The sequence below is a fragment of the Neofelis nebulosa genome, chromosome 3 (assembly GCF_028018385.1).
Source record: "Neofelis nebulosa isolate mNeoNeb1 chromosome 3, mNeoNeb1.pri, whole genome shotgun sequence".
NCBI lineage: Eukaryota > Metazoa > Chordata > Mammalia > Carnivora > Felidae > Neofelis > Neofelis nebulosa.
Window position 1 is genome coordinate 27072899 of NC_080784.1, and position 19297 is coordinate 27092195.

Here is a 19297-nt window from a genome sequence, read left to right on the forward strand (position 1 = left end):
AGTTTTGCATAGGGCTCCTTGACTCTAAAGCATGAACCAGTTAACTTTGGTAAAGCTCCTTGGTCTCTCCAGAAGAGAACCCAAACCTCCCAACAGATGATAGATGTTGAATTCCTATAAGGAAATTCAAATTTTATATCTGCCATGGGGTTTACTGCTCCAGCTCTTTATGTGGAGAAAAAATTAAGAAATTAACACCTAATACAGAGACCATCACAAAAGGCGGCTCTTAGAGTTAATATGCCATTGCTCCAAACAGGTAAGATTATGAAACTGATATAATTAAACCCAGTTCTGGGGATAGGGATGGTTAGGAATTGTTCACCTTATGAATGGGTACTTAACATTTATACTTAAGTCTTTCCGGTGAAAAGGATGTTCAGATGTGTCTTGTAAACTCTTAACTATAGGGAAAGCGTAACAGGATGTGTTGAACTAGATTCAAGTGGCATAATACTTAGACACACATTCATAGGGGAACAAAGAGAAAAGACACAACTGAGCCAGGGCAGAAGGTGGAGGGAAGAGGTGCATCCACGGACACACAGATTTGGCTGCTGTCAGCAACCCTTTTCCCTAGGAAGAGGAAATGGAGGTCCTATCTGGGGTCTAACCTGGAAGTGAGGCCCACAGGTTAGAAGGCGCGGCCAGGAGTTGCACTCTAGTGGACAGCTTGCAGAAGTAGGAAGTAGACGGAGCTGGCCAGAACACGAGCCTTGGAAGTCCCATGGAGGTTTGAGGTCCACAGGAGGTGAAGGCGACGGCTGAAGTGTGTCCAGGCAAAGTGTTAATACTGCCACATGTCATCCGTGCATGGTTTCAAGCCAGATTCTTGTGTGGCATTTTTACTCACTTTTGCACAGAGAGGCAGAGCCTTGCCAATGGCCAACTTGGCAGTGAGATGGTTCTTGGGAGAGGTAGCAAGAGAAATCTAAGATTCCCTCTGTGGATGAGAGAGATCTCAGGCACTTTGGTGCTGAAATGGTTTTTGCCAAATACAGCTAAGCACCCGATCAACTTAATGCTGCTCTGTGCGTCTCCCAGGATCAGGAAAGGTGGAACCCACAGTGGTTATTTATTTGGCCAAGTACTTGGGAATTTTTATACTTGACTGCAAAGCACAGTCTGTTTTACGTACCACACTCACAGAAAGAAGCCCAGGACTTCTCTTTATGCTCGGTGGCCTATACAAACCCATTTTGTAAGAAACTAAACTAAACATGTTCTCAGTCTCTAGTGTGCAGGCATTTTTGTATTTTCATGGGATGTTCGATTGGCCTGAGATAGGTTCTGTTAACCCCCTTGTTATCACTGGGGAAACCGTTTCATGATTCAGTGATTTGCCCAAGGTTGCTATTGAATTTTAGACAATACTGCAATTACCCGTCTCCCATCACTGATACAGTGCCCTTGATTCCTTACATAAGTGTGAAGGAAGATGTCATCTCGAAGGCAAGCGGAAATATTAGTGGTCAAAGGGACTTTGGGATCTAAGTAGCATCTACATGTTTCCCCGGCAGGCAAGAGCTGTTTGAAATGCATCCTGGTCCACACCTGTAACTCTGTGTTGAGAACAGTGTCCACCCACTTTACTTCAGGAAGCCTTAGACAAATCGTCTGGTCGAGTTTCTACATCTGTGAAGTAGATTCACCTGTACGGTTGATCCTTGAGCAAACAGAGGTTGGGGTGCCCTCCCCCGGCAGTAGAGAATCCGCATATAACTGGGCTCCCTCAAGAATTTACAGCCTCTTGTTGACCGGAAGCCTTACCCATAACAGTCAATTAACATATTTTGTACATTGTATGTTTTATATGCTGTAACCTGACAAAATAAGCTAGAAAAAAGAGTTACTAAGAAAATCATAAAACACCTTCACAATATTGTACTTATTGGAAAAATCTGCACCTAAGTGGACGCATAAGTGCAGTTCAAACCTGTGTTGTTCAAGAGTCAACTGTACTTGGTTTTAGAGTCAAATGAGAGCATTAACGGTTTTTATAAATTTTCAACAAAAGCGAGTGCTAAGTTTGTAGGTATCAGAGAGTGGTAAAGAACTAATACTTGAACACTTGCTACACTGCAGAAACTTGACCTTTACCTGAAAGGTAAAGATTCGAGAGAGATCATTCCCGTTTGCAAGACTGAGAAACCGGTTCAGAGCAATTACACCTCAAAGTTAGTGACAGAGAGAAGATTCGAATGCAGAACCTCTGACTAGAACTGGGGCCAGGCACGCGGGGATTAGATAGTTTCTGTGAACAAGCCACGACCTAAATCACTTGGGGCCTGTACTGACGTCCACCCCTGCTGGTGATGAGTCTGCCAATACCCACTAACAAAACCAGATGAACTCTCCCAATTTTAAAGAGCAGTTATTTTAATAAATTACCATTTTAGCACATGCAGTTACAGTAAGTTGCAGGTGTTAAAACAGCACACAATACAATGTATAAACCATTTTTATTGAGATGTTCCAGCTCCTGTATTCATCAGGTTAGTCAGTTTGTAAAGTTAACAGTTCCTGTTGGAAAAGAGACTTGAAGTTAGAGAATACCCACTATAGTAGTTTTGTGGCAGGGGTTGGGGGGGAGGGGGGGTTAAAATTTTATTTGTAAGTAATCTCTGCACCCAACATGGGACTCAAACTCACATCCCCGAGATCAAGAGTCATATGCCCCACTGATTGAGCCATCCAGGTGTCCCTTAATATATATATATATTTTAATTAATTATTTTTAAGTGAGTTCTACACCCAATGTGGGGCTTGAACTCATGACCTTGAGATTAGGAGTCACGTGCTTTACTGACTGAGCCAGCCAGGCACCCAAGAATACTCACTATGTTAAAACAAAGCAAAACACAGAGGTGGTCAAACAACAAAGATGTTAGCACAGCTCACAGAGGGATGTAAATTGTAGGGGTAACTCCAGCTAACTCTAATGACATCCTACCCCACCGTATGACTGAGCTCCTTGTGGAAGTTCACCAAAAGCTGAACGTCTAGATTACTATTTCATGCATATTTCGCTTCAGTTTGAACTAGAGATTGAACAGAGTCTAAACATAAACAAGGGGCTGGACATCCATTTGACACACATAATGGCATCATTCACCAATTACAAAAAGCTCTGAAACTTACCACTGCCTAGTTTTGCCCAGCTAGGATTTTTCAGAAGGGACCTTCTTTCACTGTACCCCACAATCTGTTTTCCCCAAAGACAGTTCCCAGGCATACCTGCTCGTCATAGGCTTCATTGACAAAAGTCTCACTATTCATTAGATTTTCCTCTTCTTGGCCATTTTCATTATGGTGGGTCATATTTCTTGATGCTGCTGTACTATTTCTAAAAATCAAAGAAACAGTCATCAGAGTTGTTCCTGGAGATTGAAGCTGGGATTGGGCTATGATTAGAAAGGGCCAACTCATCCCCTATCAAACAAAGGCTATCATTATGGAAATGATGTTCTATTTTGTCTTTTGAATGAATCAAATGATCTAGAATGGGCAATACTTGAGTCAATTATGATTTGTTACCAGGCATTCACTTGATTTCCAAAATAATACATCTTCTCAACTGGGGGAAACTAGGTAATTGGGGTCAATGAGAGATCAGACATAGGTGACTTAAGAAAGCATATTAATGGAGCACCTGGGTAGCTCAGCGGGTTAAGCATCCAACTTTGGCTCAGGTCATGATCTCACAGCTTGTGGGTTCAAAACCTGTGGCTCTGCACTGGGCTCTGTGCTGATGGCTCAGAGCCTGGAGCCTGCTTCAGATTCTGTCTCCCTCTCTCTCTGACCCTCCCCCACTCATGCCCTATCTCTCTCAAAAATAAACATTAAAAAAATTTTTTTTAAGTAAACATTTTTTTAAAAAAGCCAATTAATGTGGTAGAAAGACCTCCCAAGGGTAGAATTTCAGTCTGTTTTAACATTAGTAAGCTATTAGCCAGTGTTACCTTGGGCAAAGATACACCATTTCCCCTGGCCTTCTCTTCATTGTGTGAACACTGGACAGAGACATAACTTTTAAAACTTTCCTTCTCTCCATATTTCTTTTTTTTTTTTTTTAACGTTTTTTTAATTTATTTTTGGGACAGAGAGAGACAGAGCATGAACGGGGGAGGGGCAGAGAGAGAGGGAGACACAGAATCGGAAACAGGCTCCAGGCTCCGAGCCATCAGCCCAGAGCCTGACGCGGGGCTCGAACTCACGGACCGTGAGATCGTGACCTGGCTGAAGTCGGACGCTTAACCGACTGCGCCACCCAGGCGCCCCTCTCCATATTTCTTGATACACAGGCTGCTTAATGTCTTGGCCCAGTATGTGTAACCTAATCAGTTTCTTCAGTTTCTATAACTTCCTATACTTAAGCCAATTTTGTCATCCTTTCTACCCTTAGCCAGCAATTTGTTATCCTCATTTGTTTCTTTAATCCTGTGACTCTCTTGCTTTTACGCAAAACTTTTTGTTTGCTTTAAATCTTTCCGAAGTTGATTTCACCTCCCGTTAGGGGCTGAGTTGCGTCCTGTCTAAATTCAAATGTTGAAGTCCTAATCCCCAAGCACCCCAAGAGAGTCTTTAAAGAGGTAATTATGCTAAAGTGAGGTCATTAGTTTCGGCCCCAATGCAATATGACTGGTGTCCTAATAAGAAGAGATTAGGACACAGACATGTAGAGGGAAGACCATGTGAAGACACAGGGAGAAGTCTGCATCCATAATTCAAGGAGAAACCAACTCCACGGACACATGGATCTCACACTTCCAGCCTCCAGAACTGAGAAAGTAAATTTGTTAAGGCACCCAGTCTGGCAAACTAACACACCTCTGAATTTGCCTCCAAACAATCATTGGCACTAACTCTGCCTTGTTGGTAAAGAATCTCATCACTTCATCCCTGAGATTATTATGCCACTAATGGCTGTTGAGGGCAATCTTACCTCCATCAATGCCTCATATATCCCTTACAATCTCATTTGCCCCAGGTCTGACTCAAAGACATCGCCTCTGTTGTTTTTCTGTAGGTCATCTAACAGGTGAGGGCTGCTTCATCACCCAAATCCTTTCTCAGAGGACAGGCTTCTAGGATGGAGCCATACCTCCGACCCCATTAATCTTATTTTATAAGCCTTCTTGGGAATAAACTCTCCCGTGAGGACATTAATAACTGCTCACCTTTTTAATTTGTGTTCTCTTCTGAAATAGACAAATGCTCCCAGAGCTACCAGGACAACTGATAAGGCAATGGTTACGCCAAGGGTGATGTGGCCAGGGGCAGGTCCACGTGCTGGCTCTTCACAGAACTCTCCACCATATTCCATCAGACAGCTGCACTTTCTCAGCTCTCCTACCACCGTACAGACTCCCCGCCCATTACAGTAGTCGGTGCTACACGGCAGATGTTTTGCCCTCTGTGAGTCCTTGGGATGAACAGGCTCGCCTTTTCCCTTGGTCTCTGAGGTCTTGCTTTCTCTAGCAGAAATTGGAGGGATGGGTGTTTTTCTGAGAGGATAATTCATCCCTTCTGGCCCCGGATATCTAGCCTTGGGAGACTCAGTAGCTTGGAGAGGTAGCTCAGCTTTTAGGGTCCACCTTTTACCGGCCTCTGCATTTTTCGATGTTGGTGCTGAATGGGTTTTATCTGGATAGGTACCTACAAAAACAGGCAGGAGTGTGGGTATATACACATATGTGTCAGTTGAGAACTGTTTCAGAAGAGCAAGAATTCCAGAAGACTTAACCAGAGAAGTCTGAACTTATCATTACCATAACCTTTGGACAGAAAATTAAAAACATACAAAAACCTGCATATGGTAAGGCACTTAAAATGTTTGGTTCCAGGAGCAGCCTATCATACCAATCTATTTGTAAATGACGGCGTGCCCATTTTTAGCCAAGGTAGACCACCTCCATTACCAAAATGTTTTATTCTATAAGGAATAGTGTGGTGGATCTAAATGGTAAATCTCTAGAAAGACTTTTAAGATGTAAGTTTATCTGTAAACGTGATTTTTTTTTTTTTTTGAGCCCAAGTAAACTGTTGGCTTAGCAAGATCTACTAGCTGCAAATATTGGACTGGACTTGGTGGCAGTGGTGGGCGCGAGAGGGTGGGGCAACAGGGCGCTTCTCACCAACAGTCTGAAAGTTGGGTTTGTGTTGAAGACGTTTCACCATATTCTCCATCCCTGTTGGCACAAGCATTATTCCACATGAAACTGCTAAAGACCAGACTCCTGGGAGGGAAGACAGCAGCACCTGCTGTCTCTGCCTTAGCTGGTGTTACAGGCGTGTTTCCGCTCCTGGGCAGTTTAGGGTCTTTGACAGTTGGGTATATCCAGAGGAAGCCAGTCTAGCTTTATGTGCCCAATACCATCCCCTCCAAAGAAGCTTCATGTGAAAGTCAGGGTGAAATACTGATTGAGGAGTAGAGCCAACGCTTTGTCATCAGGACGGGAGACAGGAGAGTGTATGTTAGGTTTCTGGTTTAGTTTTAAAACCAGATGGTGAGGGCGATGCATTTCTCACTCACTGACGTGTGTGCTTGAGTCACTGTAACACAAGGCGTTTTGTAAAACCACTCTCATTCACTAGACCATAGCATCAACTCTGGGAGTCAAAACCTATTAACTTTCCAATTTAAGATGAATTGATTAGGGATAACAACTGGTATTCCATCTAGTCAGCTTTCAGGAAGATGAAGGTTTAAATTGAGCAATAAGAATCCTTGGCTATAAGACTCCTTTTCCAGTTTGTCTTCTTACTAGTTATGACGGGTTTCAGTGCTGAGCCCACTGTTTCTTCAATTCTACAGCTCACGTGACTTGAATACCATTGGAGCCAAAGCTGTAGATTTGAGGATAGTGACTGCCACAGAATTAGATATCACAGTCGCTTATCTGACTGGCCAGGACAACAACTTTCCATGAAGGCCCTATGTGGCAGCAGCATTTCTGTAACGACCATCTACCAGCTAGCATTTAAGAACTAACATGACAACAGTATGTACTAAGATGGCGGCTTTATTTGCATGCTCTTGTATTCCTTAACCCTTTGACATAGAAAGTGCTTTTTCCACATTAACAGCGGGGAGCTGAACCAAGACAGGTCAAATCGTTTGCCCAACCTCCTCCTCCTGGGCTATGCTCACTATGTGATCAATTTAAATGCACAGAATCAAATCTAGATTGAATGAATGTTCTTTCAGACAACATACAAACTGTCGGACTCCTTGCAGCTACCATAATGCCTGTTCTAAAACTGAATGGGAGGACACATTAGCTTTCCAGAAGGTGTCTATATAATTTGATATCCAATTTCCCATAGAAGTTTTATGTTGTTGTTCAGTTTAAAAGTGCCTGTAATAACAAGGCTATGGTCTAGAGGATAAAAGCTTGAGGGATACTACAGAATTAGATATTAAGAATTAGATTGAGATATTAAGAATTACTTCATTAAATATTGAAAGTATGTCATGCATGGTGATGAACAGTGGGGTCCTGGATAGGAATTACTCACAGCCCATTTCATCAGATCCATCCAGACAGTCAGCATGACCATCACAAACTTGCTTCATGGAAATGCACTTCTGACCATCCTGACAGGATTGTGATGGCTCAGAGCACTGGACAGCTTTAATACATCTGCTTATGTTAGCCAAGTAGTACCCACTGGGACATTTACAAGTCGGTCCTTCAGGGTTTGGCAAACAGATATGGCTGCACCCTCCGTTGTCCTTTGAGCAGCTGTTACTACCTGTAGATCCCCCCCCCCCCAAAAAAAAAAAAACATTGATTTAGATGGTTTCAGAAGGGTCTTCTGCAGACGTTCTACAAACAGACTATCAGAGTTATGGGACCCAGATGTTTTTTTCCAGAGTAGATAGCTTTTTAGTTTAACTCCTTTTGGTCAACCAGGTGCTGAATGTTTGGTGATTCTTCTTCATGGATAATGATGACTTCAGAAGGCTAAGAGTTCAGACAAGTGAGAAGCTTATGAAAAATCGCGCTGAACTCTGGCCCATCCAAGAGCCCCTTGTGAGTTCTCCTTTTTCCCTCACATCAAGCACCCAACAGTAACACTAGAAGGGCCTTAGAAATAAAGCTGTCTTTAGACGAAAACATGAAGGCTGTGGTGTCTATTCTTCCTCCGTAAGATTCTGAGTAGAAGTCAGCCATTTATAGCTGATCATGGTTTTGCAAGGCTTAGATCTTAAGCTTTAACCTCTAGTAAGGTTTTATTTTGAGATATTCCAGGAATAGTAGACTAAGTATGTATATAGTGCAGATAAAACTTGCCTCAGGAGTGACAGGGACCCTTCTGCTGCTTCTCAGACCTAAGCCACAGATTATTATCACTTGAGTGACCATTGATCCACACTGAAGAATTCTGAAAAGGTTCTCTCTGGAAAGCCTTCAGAAGTTTAAGCATGACTAACACCAGTTTTAGTCATGTTTAGCTTTCCAAAGCAAAGCAATGGGGCAGCAATCACTTAAGACCAAAATACTCAATATACACGGCAGTGGTAGATGTGGTTAACTATTCGAGCTCACATTGTTGGTGTTAATCTCAACTAGGAAAAGACTTTTATCTATTACTATTTTAACTAAGCCCATCATCACTCTACCCAAACACTGGAGGAAAGAAAACATCTGGGCACCCCCAGGTTGGAATTCCAAGGATTAGTTAACACCACAAGTAGATACAAGTGACAACAAGTAGAATAAAGACCAGTTCCACTGCAGAGATAAAAGACAATTCCCATTATACCACAGATGTAATTCCATCCACAATAGAACCCAAGTATACCAAACCCCAGCCCAGTATACTTACCACTGTGTTTTATCTCCTCAACAAGTAACAGGACTAGTTATATACCAGAACTGTACTGCGTAGAACTTCATAAAGAAAAGAGAGTTATGCAGATCCACAAGAATTTGCCAGAGAAGTAATTTAATGAGAAACACAGAGTTATTTCAAGGAGATATTGTGGGATGGAAGGTCCCCTTCATGGGGGAAGCACAGCAGGCTTCAGTGTTGTCATAATTTTTGCTTACCCTGTTGACTAAGTTTGCCGGAAACTTTTAAATCCACAATCTTCTGGTCTGTTTGGAACCACCGATTTTCAGAAAGTTCTGCCTTGCTGTACCAAACTTTAGTGATTTGGGCTGAAACAAAAGCCAGTGAAATATCATGAAGAAAAGCAAATTTTTTTTTTAAGAAAAGCACATTTTACTTCTAAGACAACTTCCTGTGCAAAAGAAATTGCTCAGTATGGAAACTGTCACCCATCTGCATCAACTCCAGTTGAGTAACAAGAGTTTTACCAGAGAGAAAGGTGTTTTTCTAAATCTTGTTTCTGCGAAGAAATTTAAGATAAATAAAAACAGTTCTATGCCTTCCTCCAAAATAAAGTCAGGTCTAAGTTATGTTGAGCACATTCGTACACATCCTGATATACAAAGACAGAAAATTAGGGCATGAGACATTTAAATACAGCCCATGCAAATAATGGGTAATGATTTTAAACATTGTTCTAAAACATTTCTGAAAACGGTTTTCTGCGATAAGCATCACCAGGGGATCTTACAACAGAAAGCAAAGATCTCACTACATACCTAATAAATTAGCATCTCTGGGGTAGGATCTGACAACTTGTTTTTGCAGTTGTGATGTGGCCAGCCCAAGTGGTCAATGGACCAGCATTTGGAAATTATAAAAGAGACAGCTTTTAAATAGCGTTTTCCAGTTTTACCAAATCTGGATGCTAGCCAGAAACGACATACTAGAACACTGTGGTTTAGGACAATCGCTTTAAATTCTAGAAATTCCCTGCAAGTACAGAATGTTCTGTAATTCGCTTAGTACCTCCATGCATATTTAGTCAAGTGAGTCATGTACTGTCCTCATTTTACAGGTAAGGTGTTGTAGCTACCAAGCAGCATAGCAGTTATACTACCTGGTTCCAATTCCTGGCCCAGTTCTCTCTGTACCATATCACAATGTCCTCTAAGGCAGAGAGCTTTTAATGAAAGCTGGAAATTTCAGGTAGAACAGGATTAAGCCTGTTCGTATATGAAGAATAATATTTTTTCACATAAAAGCTTCCCCAAGTCATAGAATCTCTGTTACATATACACGTTAGATTAGAGAAGTTGCTTAACTATTCTTCCAGAAGAAAGACCCTACCAAAGATCAATGCTAAGCATTAAAAGATTTGCTTTAGAGATCCAGGAGTAAATTCAGATCACAAAGACACCCACCATCATCAACTGTTGTCCAGAACATCATGCCTTGGCCATATGTAAAGAGGTTAAGGCCCTCAATTCCTCTGCGGTCTACTCTGTATCTAGAGCCATCTTGTTGAATACTTTCTATGAGTCCTCTCCCTAGAAACAGAGGCTTAGTTAATCTCACTTAGCCTAAACAACCATACTCTATCCTGTAGCTCTTTGGGTCTTGTCCTGCCTCCCCTCCAGGAGGATATGATCTACCATGCATTTTCTGAAGGACCACTCTCCTTCATTCACTCCAACAGAGATACACCACAATTTGCTCGTGCACATTTGTTAAGTTCTTGATTTTATTCCTTCACAAAGGGGCAACTGCATGATTCTGCGGCCTATTACTTTCTACTCAGAATGGGGAATCATTGTGTTTGTTTGGAAGGTGGTACAGAATATATAAACTCAGACCTAAATGCTATTTGAAGGTCTTCATGGCTGAAGACCAGAAAGCAGGACATCACTATTTCACTCTGGCCAAAGAGTCCTTTGGACTCACATTTAGGGCATAGGTTATAATTGCTTACCAGTGTCGGCCCAGTACACTCGGGTCCCCGAATCCGAAAAGGTCAGGCCTGCAGGGACCTGGGATTTCTGCCACAGCACCTTCCTCCTGCTGCCGTCCATGGAGGCACATTCAATGCTGGACCCACGCCCACCATCCTCCTGGGAACCCAGGTCCACAAAGCACATGACTGCAGAGGGTGGGTGGAGCACAACAGAGGCAGGATGGTAGAGGTTTTCACTGAACAGGACAGTGGGACACTGACCTTCTGAGGAAGCCACATTGATGTGGGGATTCTCACTGTCAATCCAATATATGTTTCCACTCAACCAGTCCACAGCAAAGTCGATCACGGTCCCCTCCACGGATAGGATTTTCCTCCAAGAGAGTTTTCCAGATTCTTTGAGCCTCAGTAGCCTGATATCACCATTATCCAACTCTGAAAGGTAGAGAGCCTTTTCTTGGACTAGGTAGTCCAAGGATGCAAGCTGGTTCACAGTGGCAAAGGGAAGTATCCTATGTTCTGGTAAAGTTGGCTGTCCTAGTAACGCTTCTAGATTTTTCAGATAAATCTGTGGGGAAAAAATTAGGTGGATGGCACCAGCTGAATCTAGTGTCATTCTTCACCTTGATTTTGCATTAACGTCACGCTGCTTGGAACATATGAGAGTTTGAACTTATCTTCTAAAAACCGATAGCAGTTATTTTTCGCCCTTCATGGAGCTTTAAGCACTTAAAAGTCCTTGAATCCATGGGTTTTAAAGAGGTACTCCTTCATTAAATGCCCTCCCCTTTATTTTGTAAATTTTTGAACTATAATTGACCTATGACGTTTGTGTAAGTTTAAGGTGTCCAAGGTGTTGATTTGATACATTTATATATGAAAGGCCCTCTCCGTTAAATGAGACTCCACTATTAATATCTTACTGAAACTGAAGTCAATCTTTCACCCCAACATTTTTCATTTTCATCAGCTTCTTTGAGAGAGAGACAAAGAGTATGTGTGTGCACACACACAAGGGGCAGAGAGAGACAGAGAGAATCCCAAGCAGGCTCCACGCTACCAGTGTAGAGCTTCTTGTGGGGCTCGATCTTGTTACAAACCATGAGATCATGACCTGAGCCGAAATCAAGAATCCGATGCTTAACCAACTGAGCCACTCAGGCACCCCTCAGCATTTGTCACTTTAAAGTACCAAAGCTGACAAATCGTCTCTATAGGACAGAAGTTAGAAGTGACTTGTTTGTTGGTACCTCCTATGATTTAAGAAAAGTTCCCTCACAAAATGTACTCCCCCACCTACTCACCCTCCCCCACCAGTCTAGAACCCAGCTGAGCTGCTTGTATTTAGAATTATTCCACACCACCAGTGAGATGCTTGGACAACTAAACAAGATTAATCCCACTCTCAGATCCCTCACCTGTGTTCTGATGTGCTATTTCTTAAGAAGTGGTCTTCATTTCATAGCCTCTTTATTTTGGTCTTTATTTTGGTCATGATAGCTCCCAACACACAGTGAATGCTAGAATTTAAATTGTATTTGAAGAATATCCCAAGGGGGTGGGGGTTGTGCCTGACTGGCTTGGTTGGTAGAGCATGTGACTCTTGATCTCGGGGTTGTGAGTTTGAGCCCCAGATGAAGTGCAGAGACTAAAGAATAAAAAATTTAGGGGAGCCTGGATGACTCAGTCGGTTAAGCATCCAACTTTGGCTCAGGACATGATCTCGCAGTTCATGAGTTCGAGTCCCACAATGGGGCTCTGTGCTGACAGCTCAGAGCCTGGAGCCTGCTTCGATTCTGTGTCTCCCTCTCTCTCTCCCCCTCCCCTGCTTGTGCTCTCTCTCTCTTGCTCTCTCTCAGAAATAAACACTAAATAAAAAAAGAAAAAATTAGAAAAAAAAAAAAGAACATTCCAAGGGCAAGGGCCCCTACTATGTATAACTGTGCGTGGGGAATGCAAATTACTCGGTCTGAAATGGACTGCGGCCCAGGCCCAGACACATAAGGCTGTGGAACAGTACCTGCATGATAACTGTGGGCAACACAAGGAACATAAATGCAGACTCCTCGAGTGGAACGCAGGTGGTGCCATCGTCTGCGAGCAGGAGTCCAACTGGGCAACGACAGCTTCCCTTGCGGCGTGGGCTCAGAAGGCACAAGTGAGAACATCCAGCGTCCAGACAAGGATTGGTAGACTTGGGCTGGAGCACTTCATGCATGATCTGGAAGAAAGCAGCCAGATGTTACTATGCATCACCGCATCCTTACAAATAGCTAATGAGTAAATCTTGCTTTCTAATCATGACAGAAGGATGTCACTAGTTTGCACTTGGGAAGTTCATACATATGGCCTTTTTAGGGAGACTGAGGGGCAAACTTTGAAGAGTACACTGTAGACCTTGAGTCCGTACGGCTGTTCAGAACGCTTGATGAGGACAGCCCTGTCCTTGCCTGTTGTCTTCTTCATGCGTTGTACGGTTCTCGTCTTCATCTCAGACCAGAAGACTTCATCTTCAAACACAGCAACCGAAAAGGGGCTCTTGATTCGAGTTAGCTGCAGCATCTAAAATGGTGGCGATGAGGTTTCTGGGATGAGTTTTATACAAGGCATAAGACATTACATACAGCCTACTACCAAGGGACACTTACAGTAATACCAGTGCCATCTAGATTAGCAGAGCCAATACAGTGAAATTTGTCATCAGACCAGAATATCTTCCAGCTAAACTGGTCAAGCGCTATGCTGGTTGGCGAGCCAAGACCTTGATCGATGAGTACTTTTCTGCTGCTACCATCCATCCCGGCTTGTTCTATTTGAGGTTCTCCTCCAATTTCAGACCAGTACATTAACCTGTGCAGATGAAAGTCAGCTTTAAAGTATTACCTCACAGAAAATATTGATTCATTCCTTAAAATACTGATCTCTAGCCCAATTATTTTTTTTTCCTCAAACTTGGTCTATTCCTTGTGTGAAATTGTGAAGTGGTTGGGGCGCCTGGGTGGCTCAGTCGGTTGAGCGTCTGGCTTCGGCTCAGGTCACGATCTCACAGTTTGTGGGTTCGAGCCCCGCATCAGGTTCTGTGCTGACAGTTCAGAGCCTGGAGCCTGCTTCGGATTTTGTCTCCCTCTCTCTCTGCCCCTCCCCAGCTCACGCTCTGTCTCTCTCTGTCTCTCAAAAATGAACAAATGCTGGGACGCCTGGGTGGCTCAGTCGATTAAGTGTCCAACTTCAGCTCAGGTCATGATCTCACAGTTTGTGGGTTCGAGCCCCGTGTCGGACTCTGTGCTGACAGCTCAGAGCCTGGAGCCTGCTTCGGATTCTGTGTCTCCCTCTCTCTCTGCTCCTCTCCCCCCCCCCCGCCCCCCCATGCTCTGTCTCTCTCTCCTTCAAAAATAAATAAAAACATTTTAAAAAATTTAAAAAAAAGAAATTATGGAGTGGTAAAAGAAAGTTTCCCTTGGAATTTTACAGTGCTTGTTTAGTCATTACTTGGAGATAAAATATCATAACAGCTATAGAAGCAGCCAAGGAATACCTTAGTTCTGGGCCTGGAAAACAGCCAGGGAACCTGCCGATCTTCTCTGGGCGAGAAAGTAGGCTAGTTCTATGGGAAGATGTGTGCCTTAGACCTTATTCTTAGTCACAATTGAAGCCATTAGATGCATCAGGAACTATTGCCAATTTCCTGAGGACCATGTTAACAGATTCATGGTTAAAGGTGTTGAAAGGGTGAGAAAAGCAGAGGGTCCCTGATATGGGTCACCTTTGGATCCTAAGTTTTGCTCTGTCTTGTTCTTACATTTGATACACACATGGCCATCCCAGTGAAGGCTTGGCTCTGACAGATACAAAACGTGGTCTCTAAGTTCTTGGCCCTTTCCACAGAGAAAGGACTCTGGATGGAAGAACCTAGATTCAAGCCCAACACATAATTATTTCCTCCACTAACATCAAGCACATCAGTATAAATTAAACACTATCCCTAGTTCCATTCTCCTTCCTCCTGCCATTTAAACCCATAAAAAAATATACCTCCGAATGGAGCATTATCTTAGCAGAAGAAAGTGTAGGTGGGCCAGCAAGTGAGCATACCTATATCTCACTTCACTGAAATAAAGGACTTTTACCAGAAACTTTTACGATTACCATGTGTCTGGTTGACCCACATCACCATAAGATCTAAAGTCAAGTCAGATAGGTTTTTACTCACTCATTCTGTGTTGGGTGAACACAACCAGGGTAGAACTAAGGAGGAATGACAAACCTAAAGGACCTCACTGGCGTTGTGATCCCCGGACTCACCCGTTTAGGGGATCTAAAGCCAAAGACCGTGGTTGAGTCACGTCATCATCCAGGACAATCGTGTGCTCAGATTTTCCTCTCCAGACAGCAGTCAGCCGAATTGCCAAAATCTGGCCAGCTGTCCCATCCACCCAGTACAGATTCCTCCCGATCCAGTCGACCACTATACAGTCTGACCTTATCCCTGAAGAGAGGAAGCCATTCAACATGTGAATCGAGGTTAAATTACAGCCTTTACTGGGTTTTGGCTCCTAGGCTTCAGGCTTGAATGTCATGTTAATTCATTTTCCTATGAGTACCTGCATCCCCATCAGAGCAATCTTTAAAATACTCCCAAGTTCTACTCCTAGAGGAAGACAGCCATTAGAAATAATGGCATGGCCTCTGGCTGACAGTTTGGCCCCACTGTCTTCTGGGGTGACAACGCATCTTTCCATTTCCAGCCAATTAGCAGGCTTTGATCTCTTTTAGTGAAGAAGATTTAATGAAATCAGTGTTTAGAATGTTAATGGCCACTCATTTTATTTTTCACGCTATATGTAATTCACAAGGGCAGCATGAAGTCTGCGCAAAGGGACATACCTTTCACCACGGTCCCTTTCTTCTTGGTGTCCATACTTATCCACTTAATACTTTCCGTACCGACATCCGTCCAGAAGACCTTCTGCCCCACTAAGTCATAGTCAATAGAGAAAATCATCATGTTCTTGTCTACGGTTGCCAGAATATCTTCCTTCAAGCTCCTCAAGCCATAGAGGAGTAGGCTGAACTGAATTGCCACAAGCAGGATTGGTTCGGTACCTGCCAAATTAGAACGGCTTTCAGCACAGCCTTAAGGAGTTTGATTGCTGAACCCAGCATGGGCTAAGGAATAAGAGAACAAAGTCGTCTTTGCCTTCTCACTGCCAGGCTGGGACACTAGCCAGCTGGTATGTAAGTAGTTCTCCCCTCGATGTTATTAAACTTGAGCTAATACCCACAATTCAAAGATACTCAGAAGAAAGGCATGGCTAGCGTAAACTGAAAACAGTATTTCTAACTAAGGATTTGTGCATAGTGGGCAGGAACGAAGTGCCTATTGGAACTTTTGACACTCATTCTAACTTCAGGTAAGGCTGACCGGTGGTGACAGAAGCCGGAGTTGTGGTTCTGTTACAAGGATGCCTTATCTGTAGACACCTTCAGACTCTAACCCAACCTAAATGGCTACATATAAAAAGGGGGCTTGGGGACCGTGCTAGTCCTGCTCTGCAGACAGAAAGCAGGCAGGGGCATTTAGGACTTGAGAAAGGAGATTTGCACTCGTATTCCTGGAAAATTTAGAAGCTCAAAGCTCCTGATCCGGGGCTGAGGAGACGTCCGGGCTCCAGTTTACCTGCTGCTTTACAGGTATGGCCATCAGGCTCCAGGGAGTAGCCAGGGTGACAGGTGCAGCCATAGGAGCCCTCGGTGTTGACACAGGTCTGACTGCAAGGCTGACCACCTGGCTTCTGGCACTCATCCACGTCCTTGCAGACTTGGCCGCTGCTCTCCAGCTCAAAGCCTGGCTCACAAGCACACACCTGAATGAGTTTCAAAAACATAAAGACTTCCTGAAGACATCGATACATAACATTGATGAAAAGGCCTCACCTTGCTATTAAAAGCACATGGTGATACACTCAATTTCAACAGCTGAAAACAAAAAAGTTCTTAGAACCAGCTTCATTTAAAATTTTAACGTTTATGTATTTATTCTTGAGAGAGAGAGAGGGAGGGAGAGGGAGAATATGAGCTGGGGAGGGGCAGAGAGAGAGGGAATCTCAAGCAGGCTCCACACTATCAGCACAGAGCCCAGAGCAGGGCTCGATCTTACAAACTGTGAGATCGTGACCAGAGCCGAGATGAAGAGTCCGACGCTTAATTAACTGAGCCACCCAGGTGCCCCAGAATCAACTTCATTTTAAATATAGTCATTCTTAGGGCGCCTGGGTGGCTCAGTTGGTTGAGCATCCGACTTCTGCTCAGGTCATGATCTCACGGTTTGTGAGCTCAAGCCCTGCATCAGGCTCTGTGCTGACAGCTCGGAGCCTGGAGCCTGCTCAGGATTCTGTGTCTCCTTCTCTCTCTGCCCCTCCCCAACTTGTGTTCTGTCTCTCTGTCTCTCAAAAAATAAGTGTAAAAAAAATTTTTTTTAATATAGTCATTCTCTGTCTTATCAACCTTGCTGCACACCTCACACCCTTGCCACCACCATGGTTCCTGAATCAACAAAGGGATCCAAGTTCAGTCCATGACACCCTAGAACCCCAGTAGAATCAGTAAGAGGCATGGAGACTTAACTGGCAGACCGGCAGTCTGCCAACAGAGAGAGACATTACTATGATGGGACATCAGAATACCGTTTTCTTCTACTTGCCCATCAGAGTCAGGCAAGTTCATGATGTTCGGCCAACTACTAATGCCAGACCAGAGCACAGGCTGTGGCTCTCCTCAGTTTAATGGCAGGCCACATCCAAATACACACATGGAAGGGACTTCCTTCAAAACTTCTGCCTCAGTCCCACGTGTCCCCCTGAGCTCACAGCTCGCAGGCAGTGGAGTTTCTGCAGGCTGGGTGTTATGGTTCCAGGAGACACGACATGGGGAAGGAGCTCAACGGGATTCCCTAGGAGCTGGGAAGGACTCAGAGGACATCAGAGGATGGGTCGGGGCGGCTCTGCCACATGAGACTTAGAGCCTCCGGAGCAGTCAGGGACAGCCTGAGTGAGGACGTCGCCCCCTTTCGCTAAACCAAGTCTATGGCTGCTGGAGAAGAGTAGCTGGACGAACTCACAGGCCCGTGCGGGGACTGGTAGCAGGCGTGGGAACACCGCGCTCGGCTGCATGCTGGCCACGCACACTGTCCGCCTTCGTCGGAGCCATCGGGACAGTGCTCCTTCCCGTCACACACCAGGCGGAGGTCGAGGCAGGCACGGGAGCCGCACTGGAACTCAGAACTCTGGCACTTCTCGGGGGGGCCTGGAGAGGAGGACTTTCTACTTTTATAGGCCGCCCCCGACCCCCGAACACCCCTCCTGCAGCAACGACGTGCCATCAAGACGCCTCCATTCTGGAAAGGGGGTGGATGTCAGCGCCCGCACCGCTTGCTTGTGGAGCTGGCTTCTCACGCCAAGAGGAGGCCGGCAGCTGGCACCCCTGAGGCCTCCCCCCCCCTCAACCGGAGCCCCTGCACTTACACCCGGCCTCGTCACTGCCGTCCCTGCAGTCTCTCTGCCCGTCACAGCGCCACGCATCAGGCACGCACTGCTCCCCGCTGGCACAGGACCACTGCCTGGAGCCACAGCGAAGCTCCTCAGGGTCACAGTCCTGCGGAGACAGTGGCTCCGTCAGCGACACCTGCATTCAGAGCCCAGGAAGCAGTTCTCAGAGGGAGAACAGGCCTGGGTTACGAGGCAATGCTCAGGTCCCCTCTGCAATGAGGCCAGAGAAAACCCCCAAACTCAGAGAGAAACGCTCTCAGTAGCCAGAGTTTAGGCGAGGAGTTCTAGGTAAACTGAACCTGGGTGGAAGTGGGAAGAAAGGTCTTCGTTTAAGAAACATAAGAATGGGAACACCTGGGTGGCTCAGCCAGTCAAGTGTCCGACTTCAGCTCAAGTCAAGATCTCTTGGTTCATGAATCTGAGCCCCTCGTCGGGCTCTGTGCTGACAGCTAAGAGCCTGGAGCCTGCTTCGGATTCTGTGTCTCCCACTCTCTCTGCCCCTCCCCCGCTCATGCTCTGTCTCTCTCTCTCAAATATAAACATCAAAAAATTTTTTAAGTAAAAGAAAGAAACATAAGAATGTGCTCTAGAAACTTTCTTTAGATTGTTTTACCATATCAAACCCACACCCTAGCATGTTAAAAGTTATAGCATCAATTTGCACCAAATCTGACTTGGACACTCAGATCTGGGACAAGAGGGGAGGGGACATCTGTATGCCTGCTGTAGCCCCGAACCTTCAGATGCATTCTCAGCCCCTCGGGTACCAGCAGCCACATCTTCCACACATTTGACAGATGAGGGAAAAAACACTCAGGAGTAAGTACTTTCTTAAGGTCCAACACGAGCCGTAGGATTCTAGCCAGGCTGCACCTCGCATACGACGTGGCAGCCTCAGTGCCCCTCATGGTGACACGTGAGCAGAGCTTCTGAGTGGGACACTTAAGCCACAGCCATT

At 44.7% G+C, this 19297-nt stretch overlaps 1 protein-coding gene across 1 annotated transcript in view; it reads right to left on the reverse strand.

The window, feature by feature from the left end:
* Positions 1-2447: 2447 nt before the first annotated feature.
* LOC131506483 (low-density lipoprotein receptor-related protein 2-like) overlaps positions 2448-19297 on the reverse strand; it is a 44852-nt gene continuing 28002 nt past the window's right edge. Inside the window, exons 19-32 of the mRNA XM_058720149.1 lie at positions 18316-18445; positions 17913-18097; positions 16473-16659; positions 15680-15898; positions 15098-15281; positions 13444-13645; positions 13193-13357; positions 12816-13016; positions 10814-11363; positions 10266-10391; positions 9060-9170; positions 7522-7758; positions 5181-5658; positions 2448-3346 (exon numbers count right to left, since the gene is read on the reverse strand). Of these exons, the coding sequence (XP_058576132.1) occupies positions 3172-3346; positions 5181-5658; positions 7522-7758; positions 9060-9170; positions 10266-10391; positions 10814-11363; positions 12816-13016; positions 13193-13357; positions 13444-13645; positions 15098-15281; positions 15680-15898; positions 16473-16659; positions 17913-18097; positions 18316-18445 (3150 nt within the window). The 3' untranslated portion in view covers positions 2448-3171. The remainder of the gene's footprint in view (positions 3347-5180; positions 5659-7521; positions 7759-9059; positions 9171-10265; positions 10392-10813; positions 11364-12815; positions 13017-13192; positions 13358-13443; positions 13646-15097; positions 15282-15679; positions 15899-16472; positions 16660-17912; positions 18098-18315; positions 18446-19297) is intronic.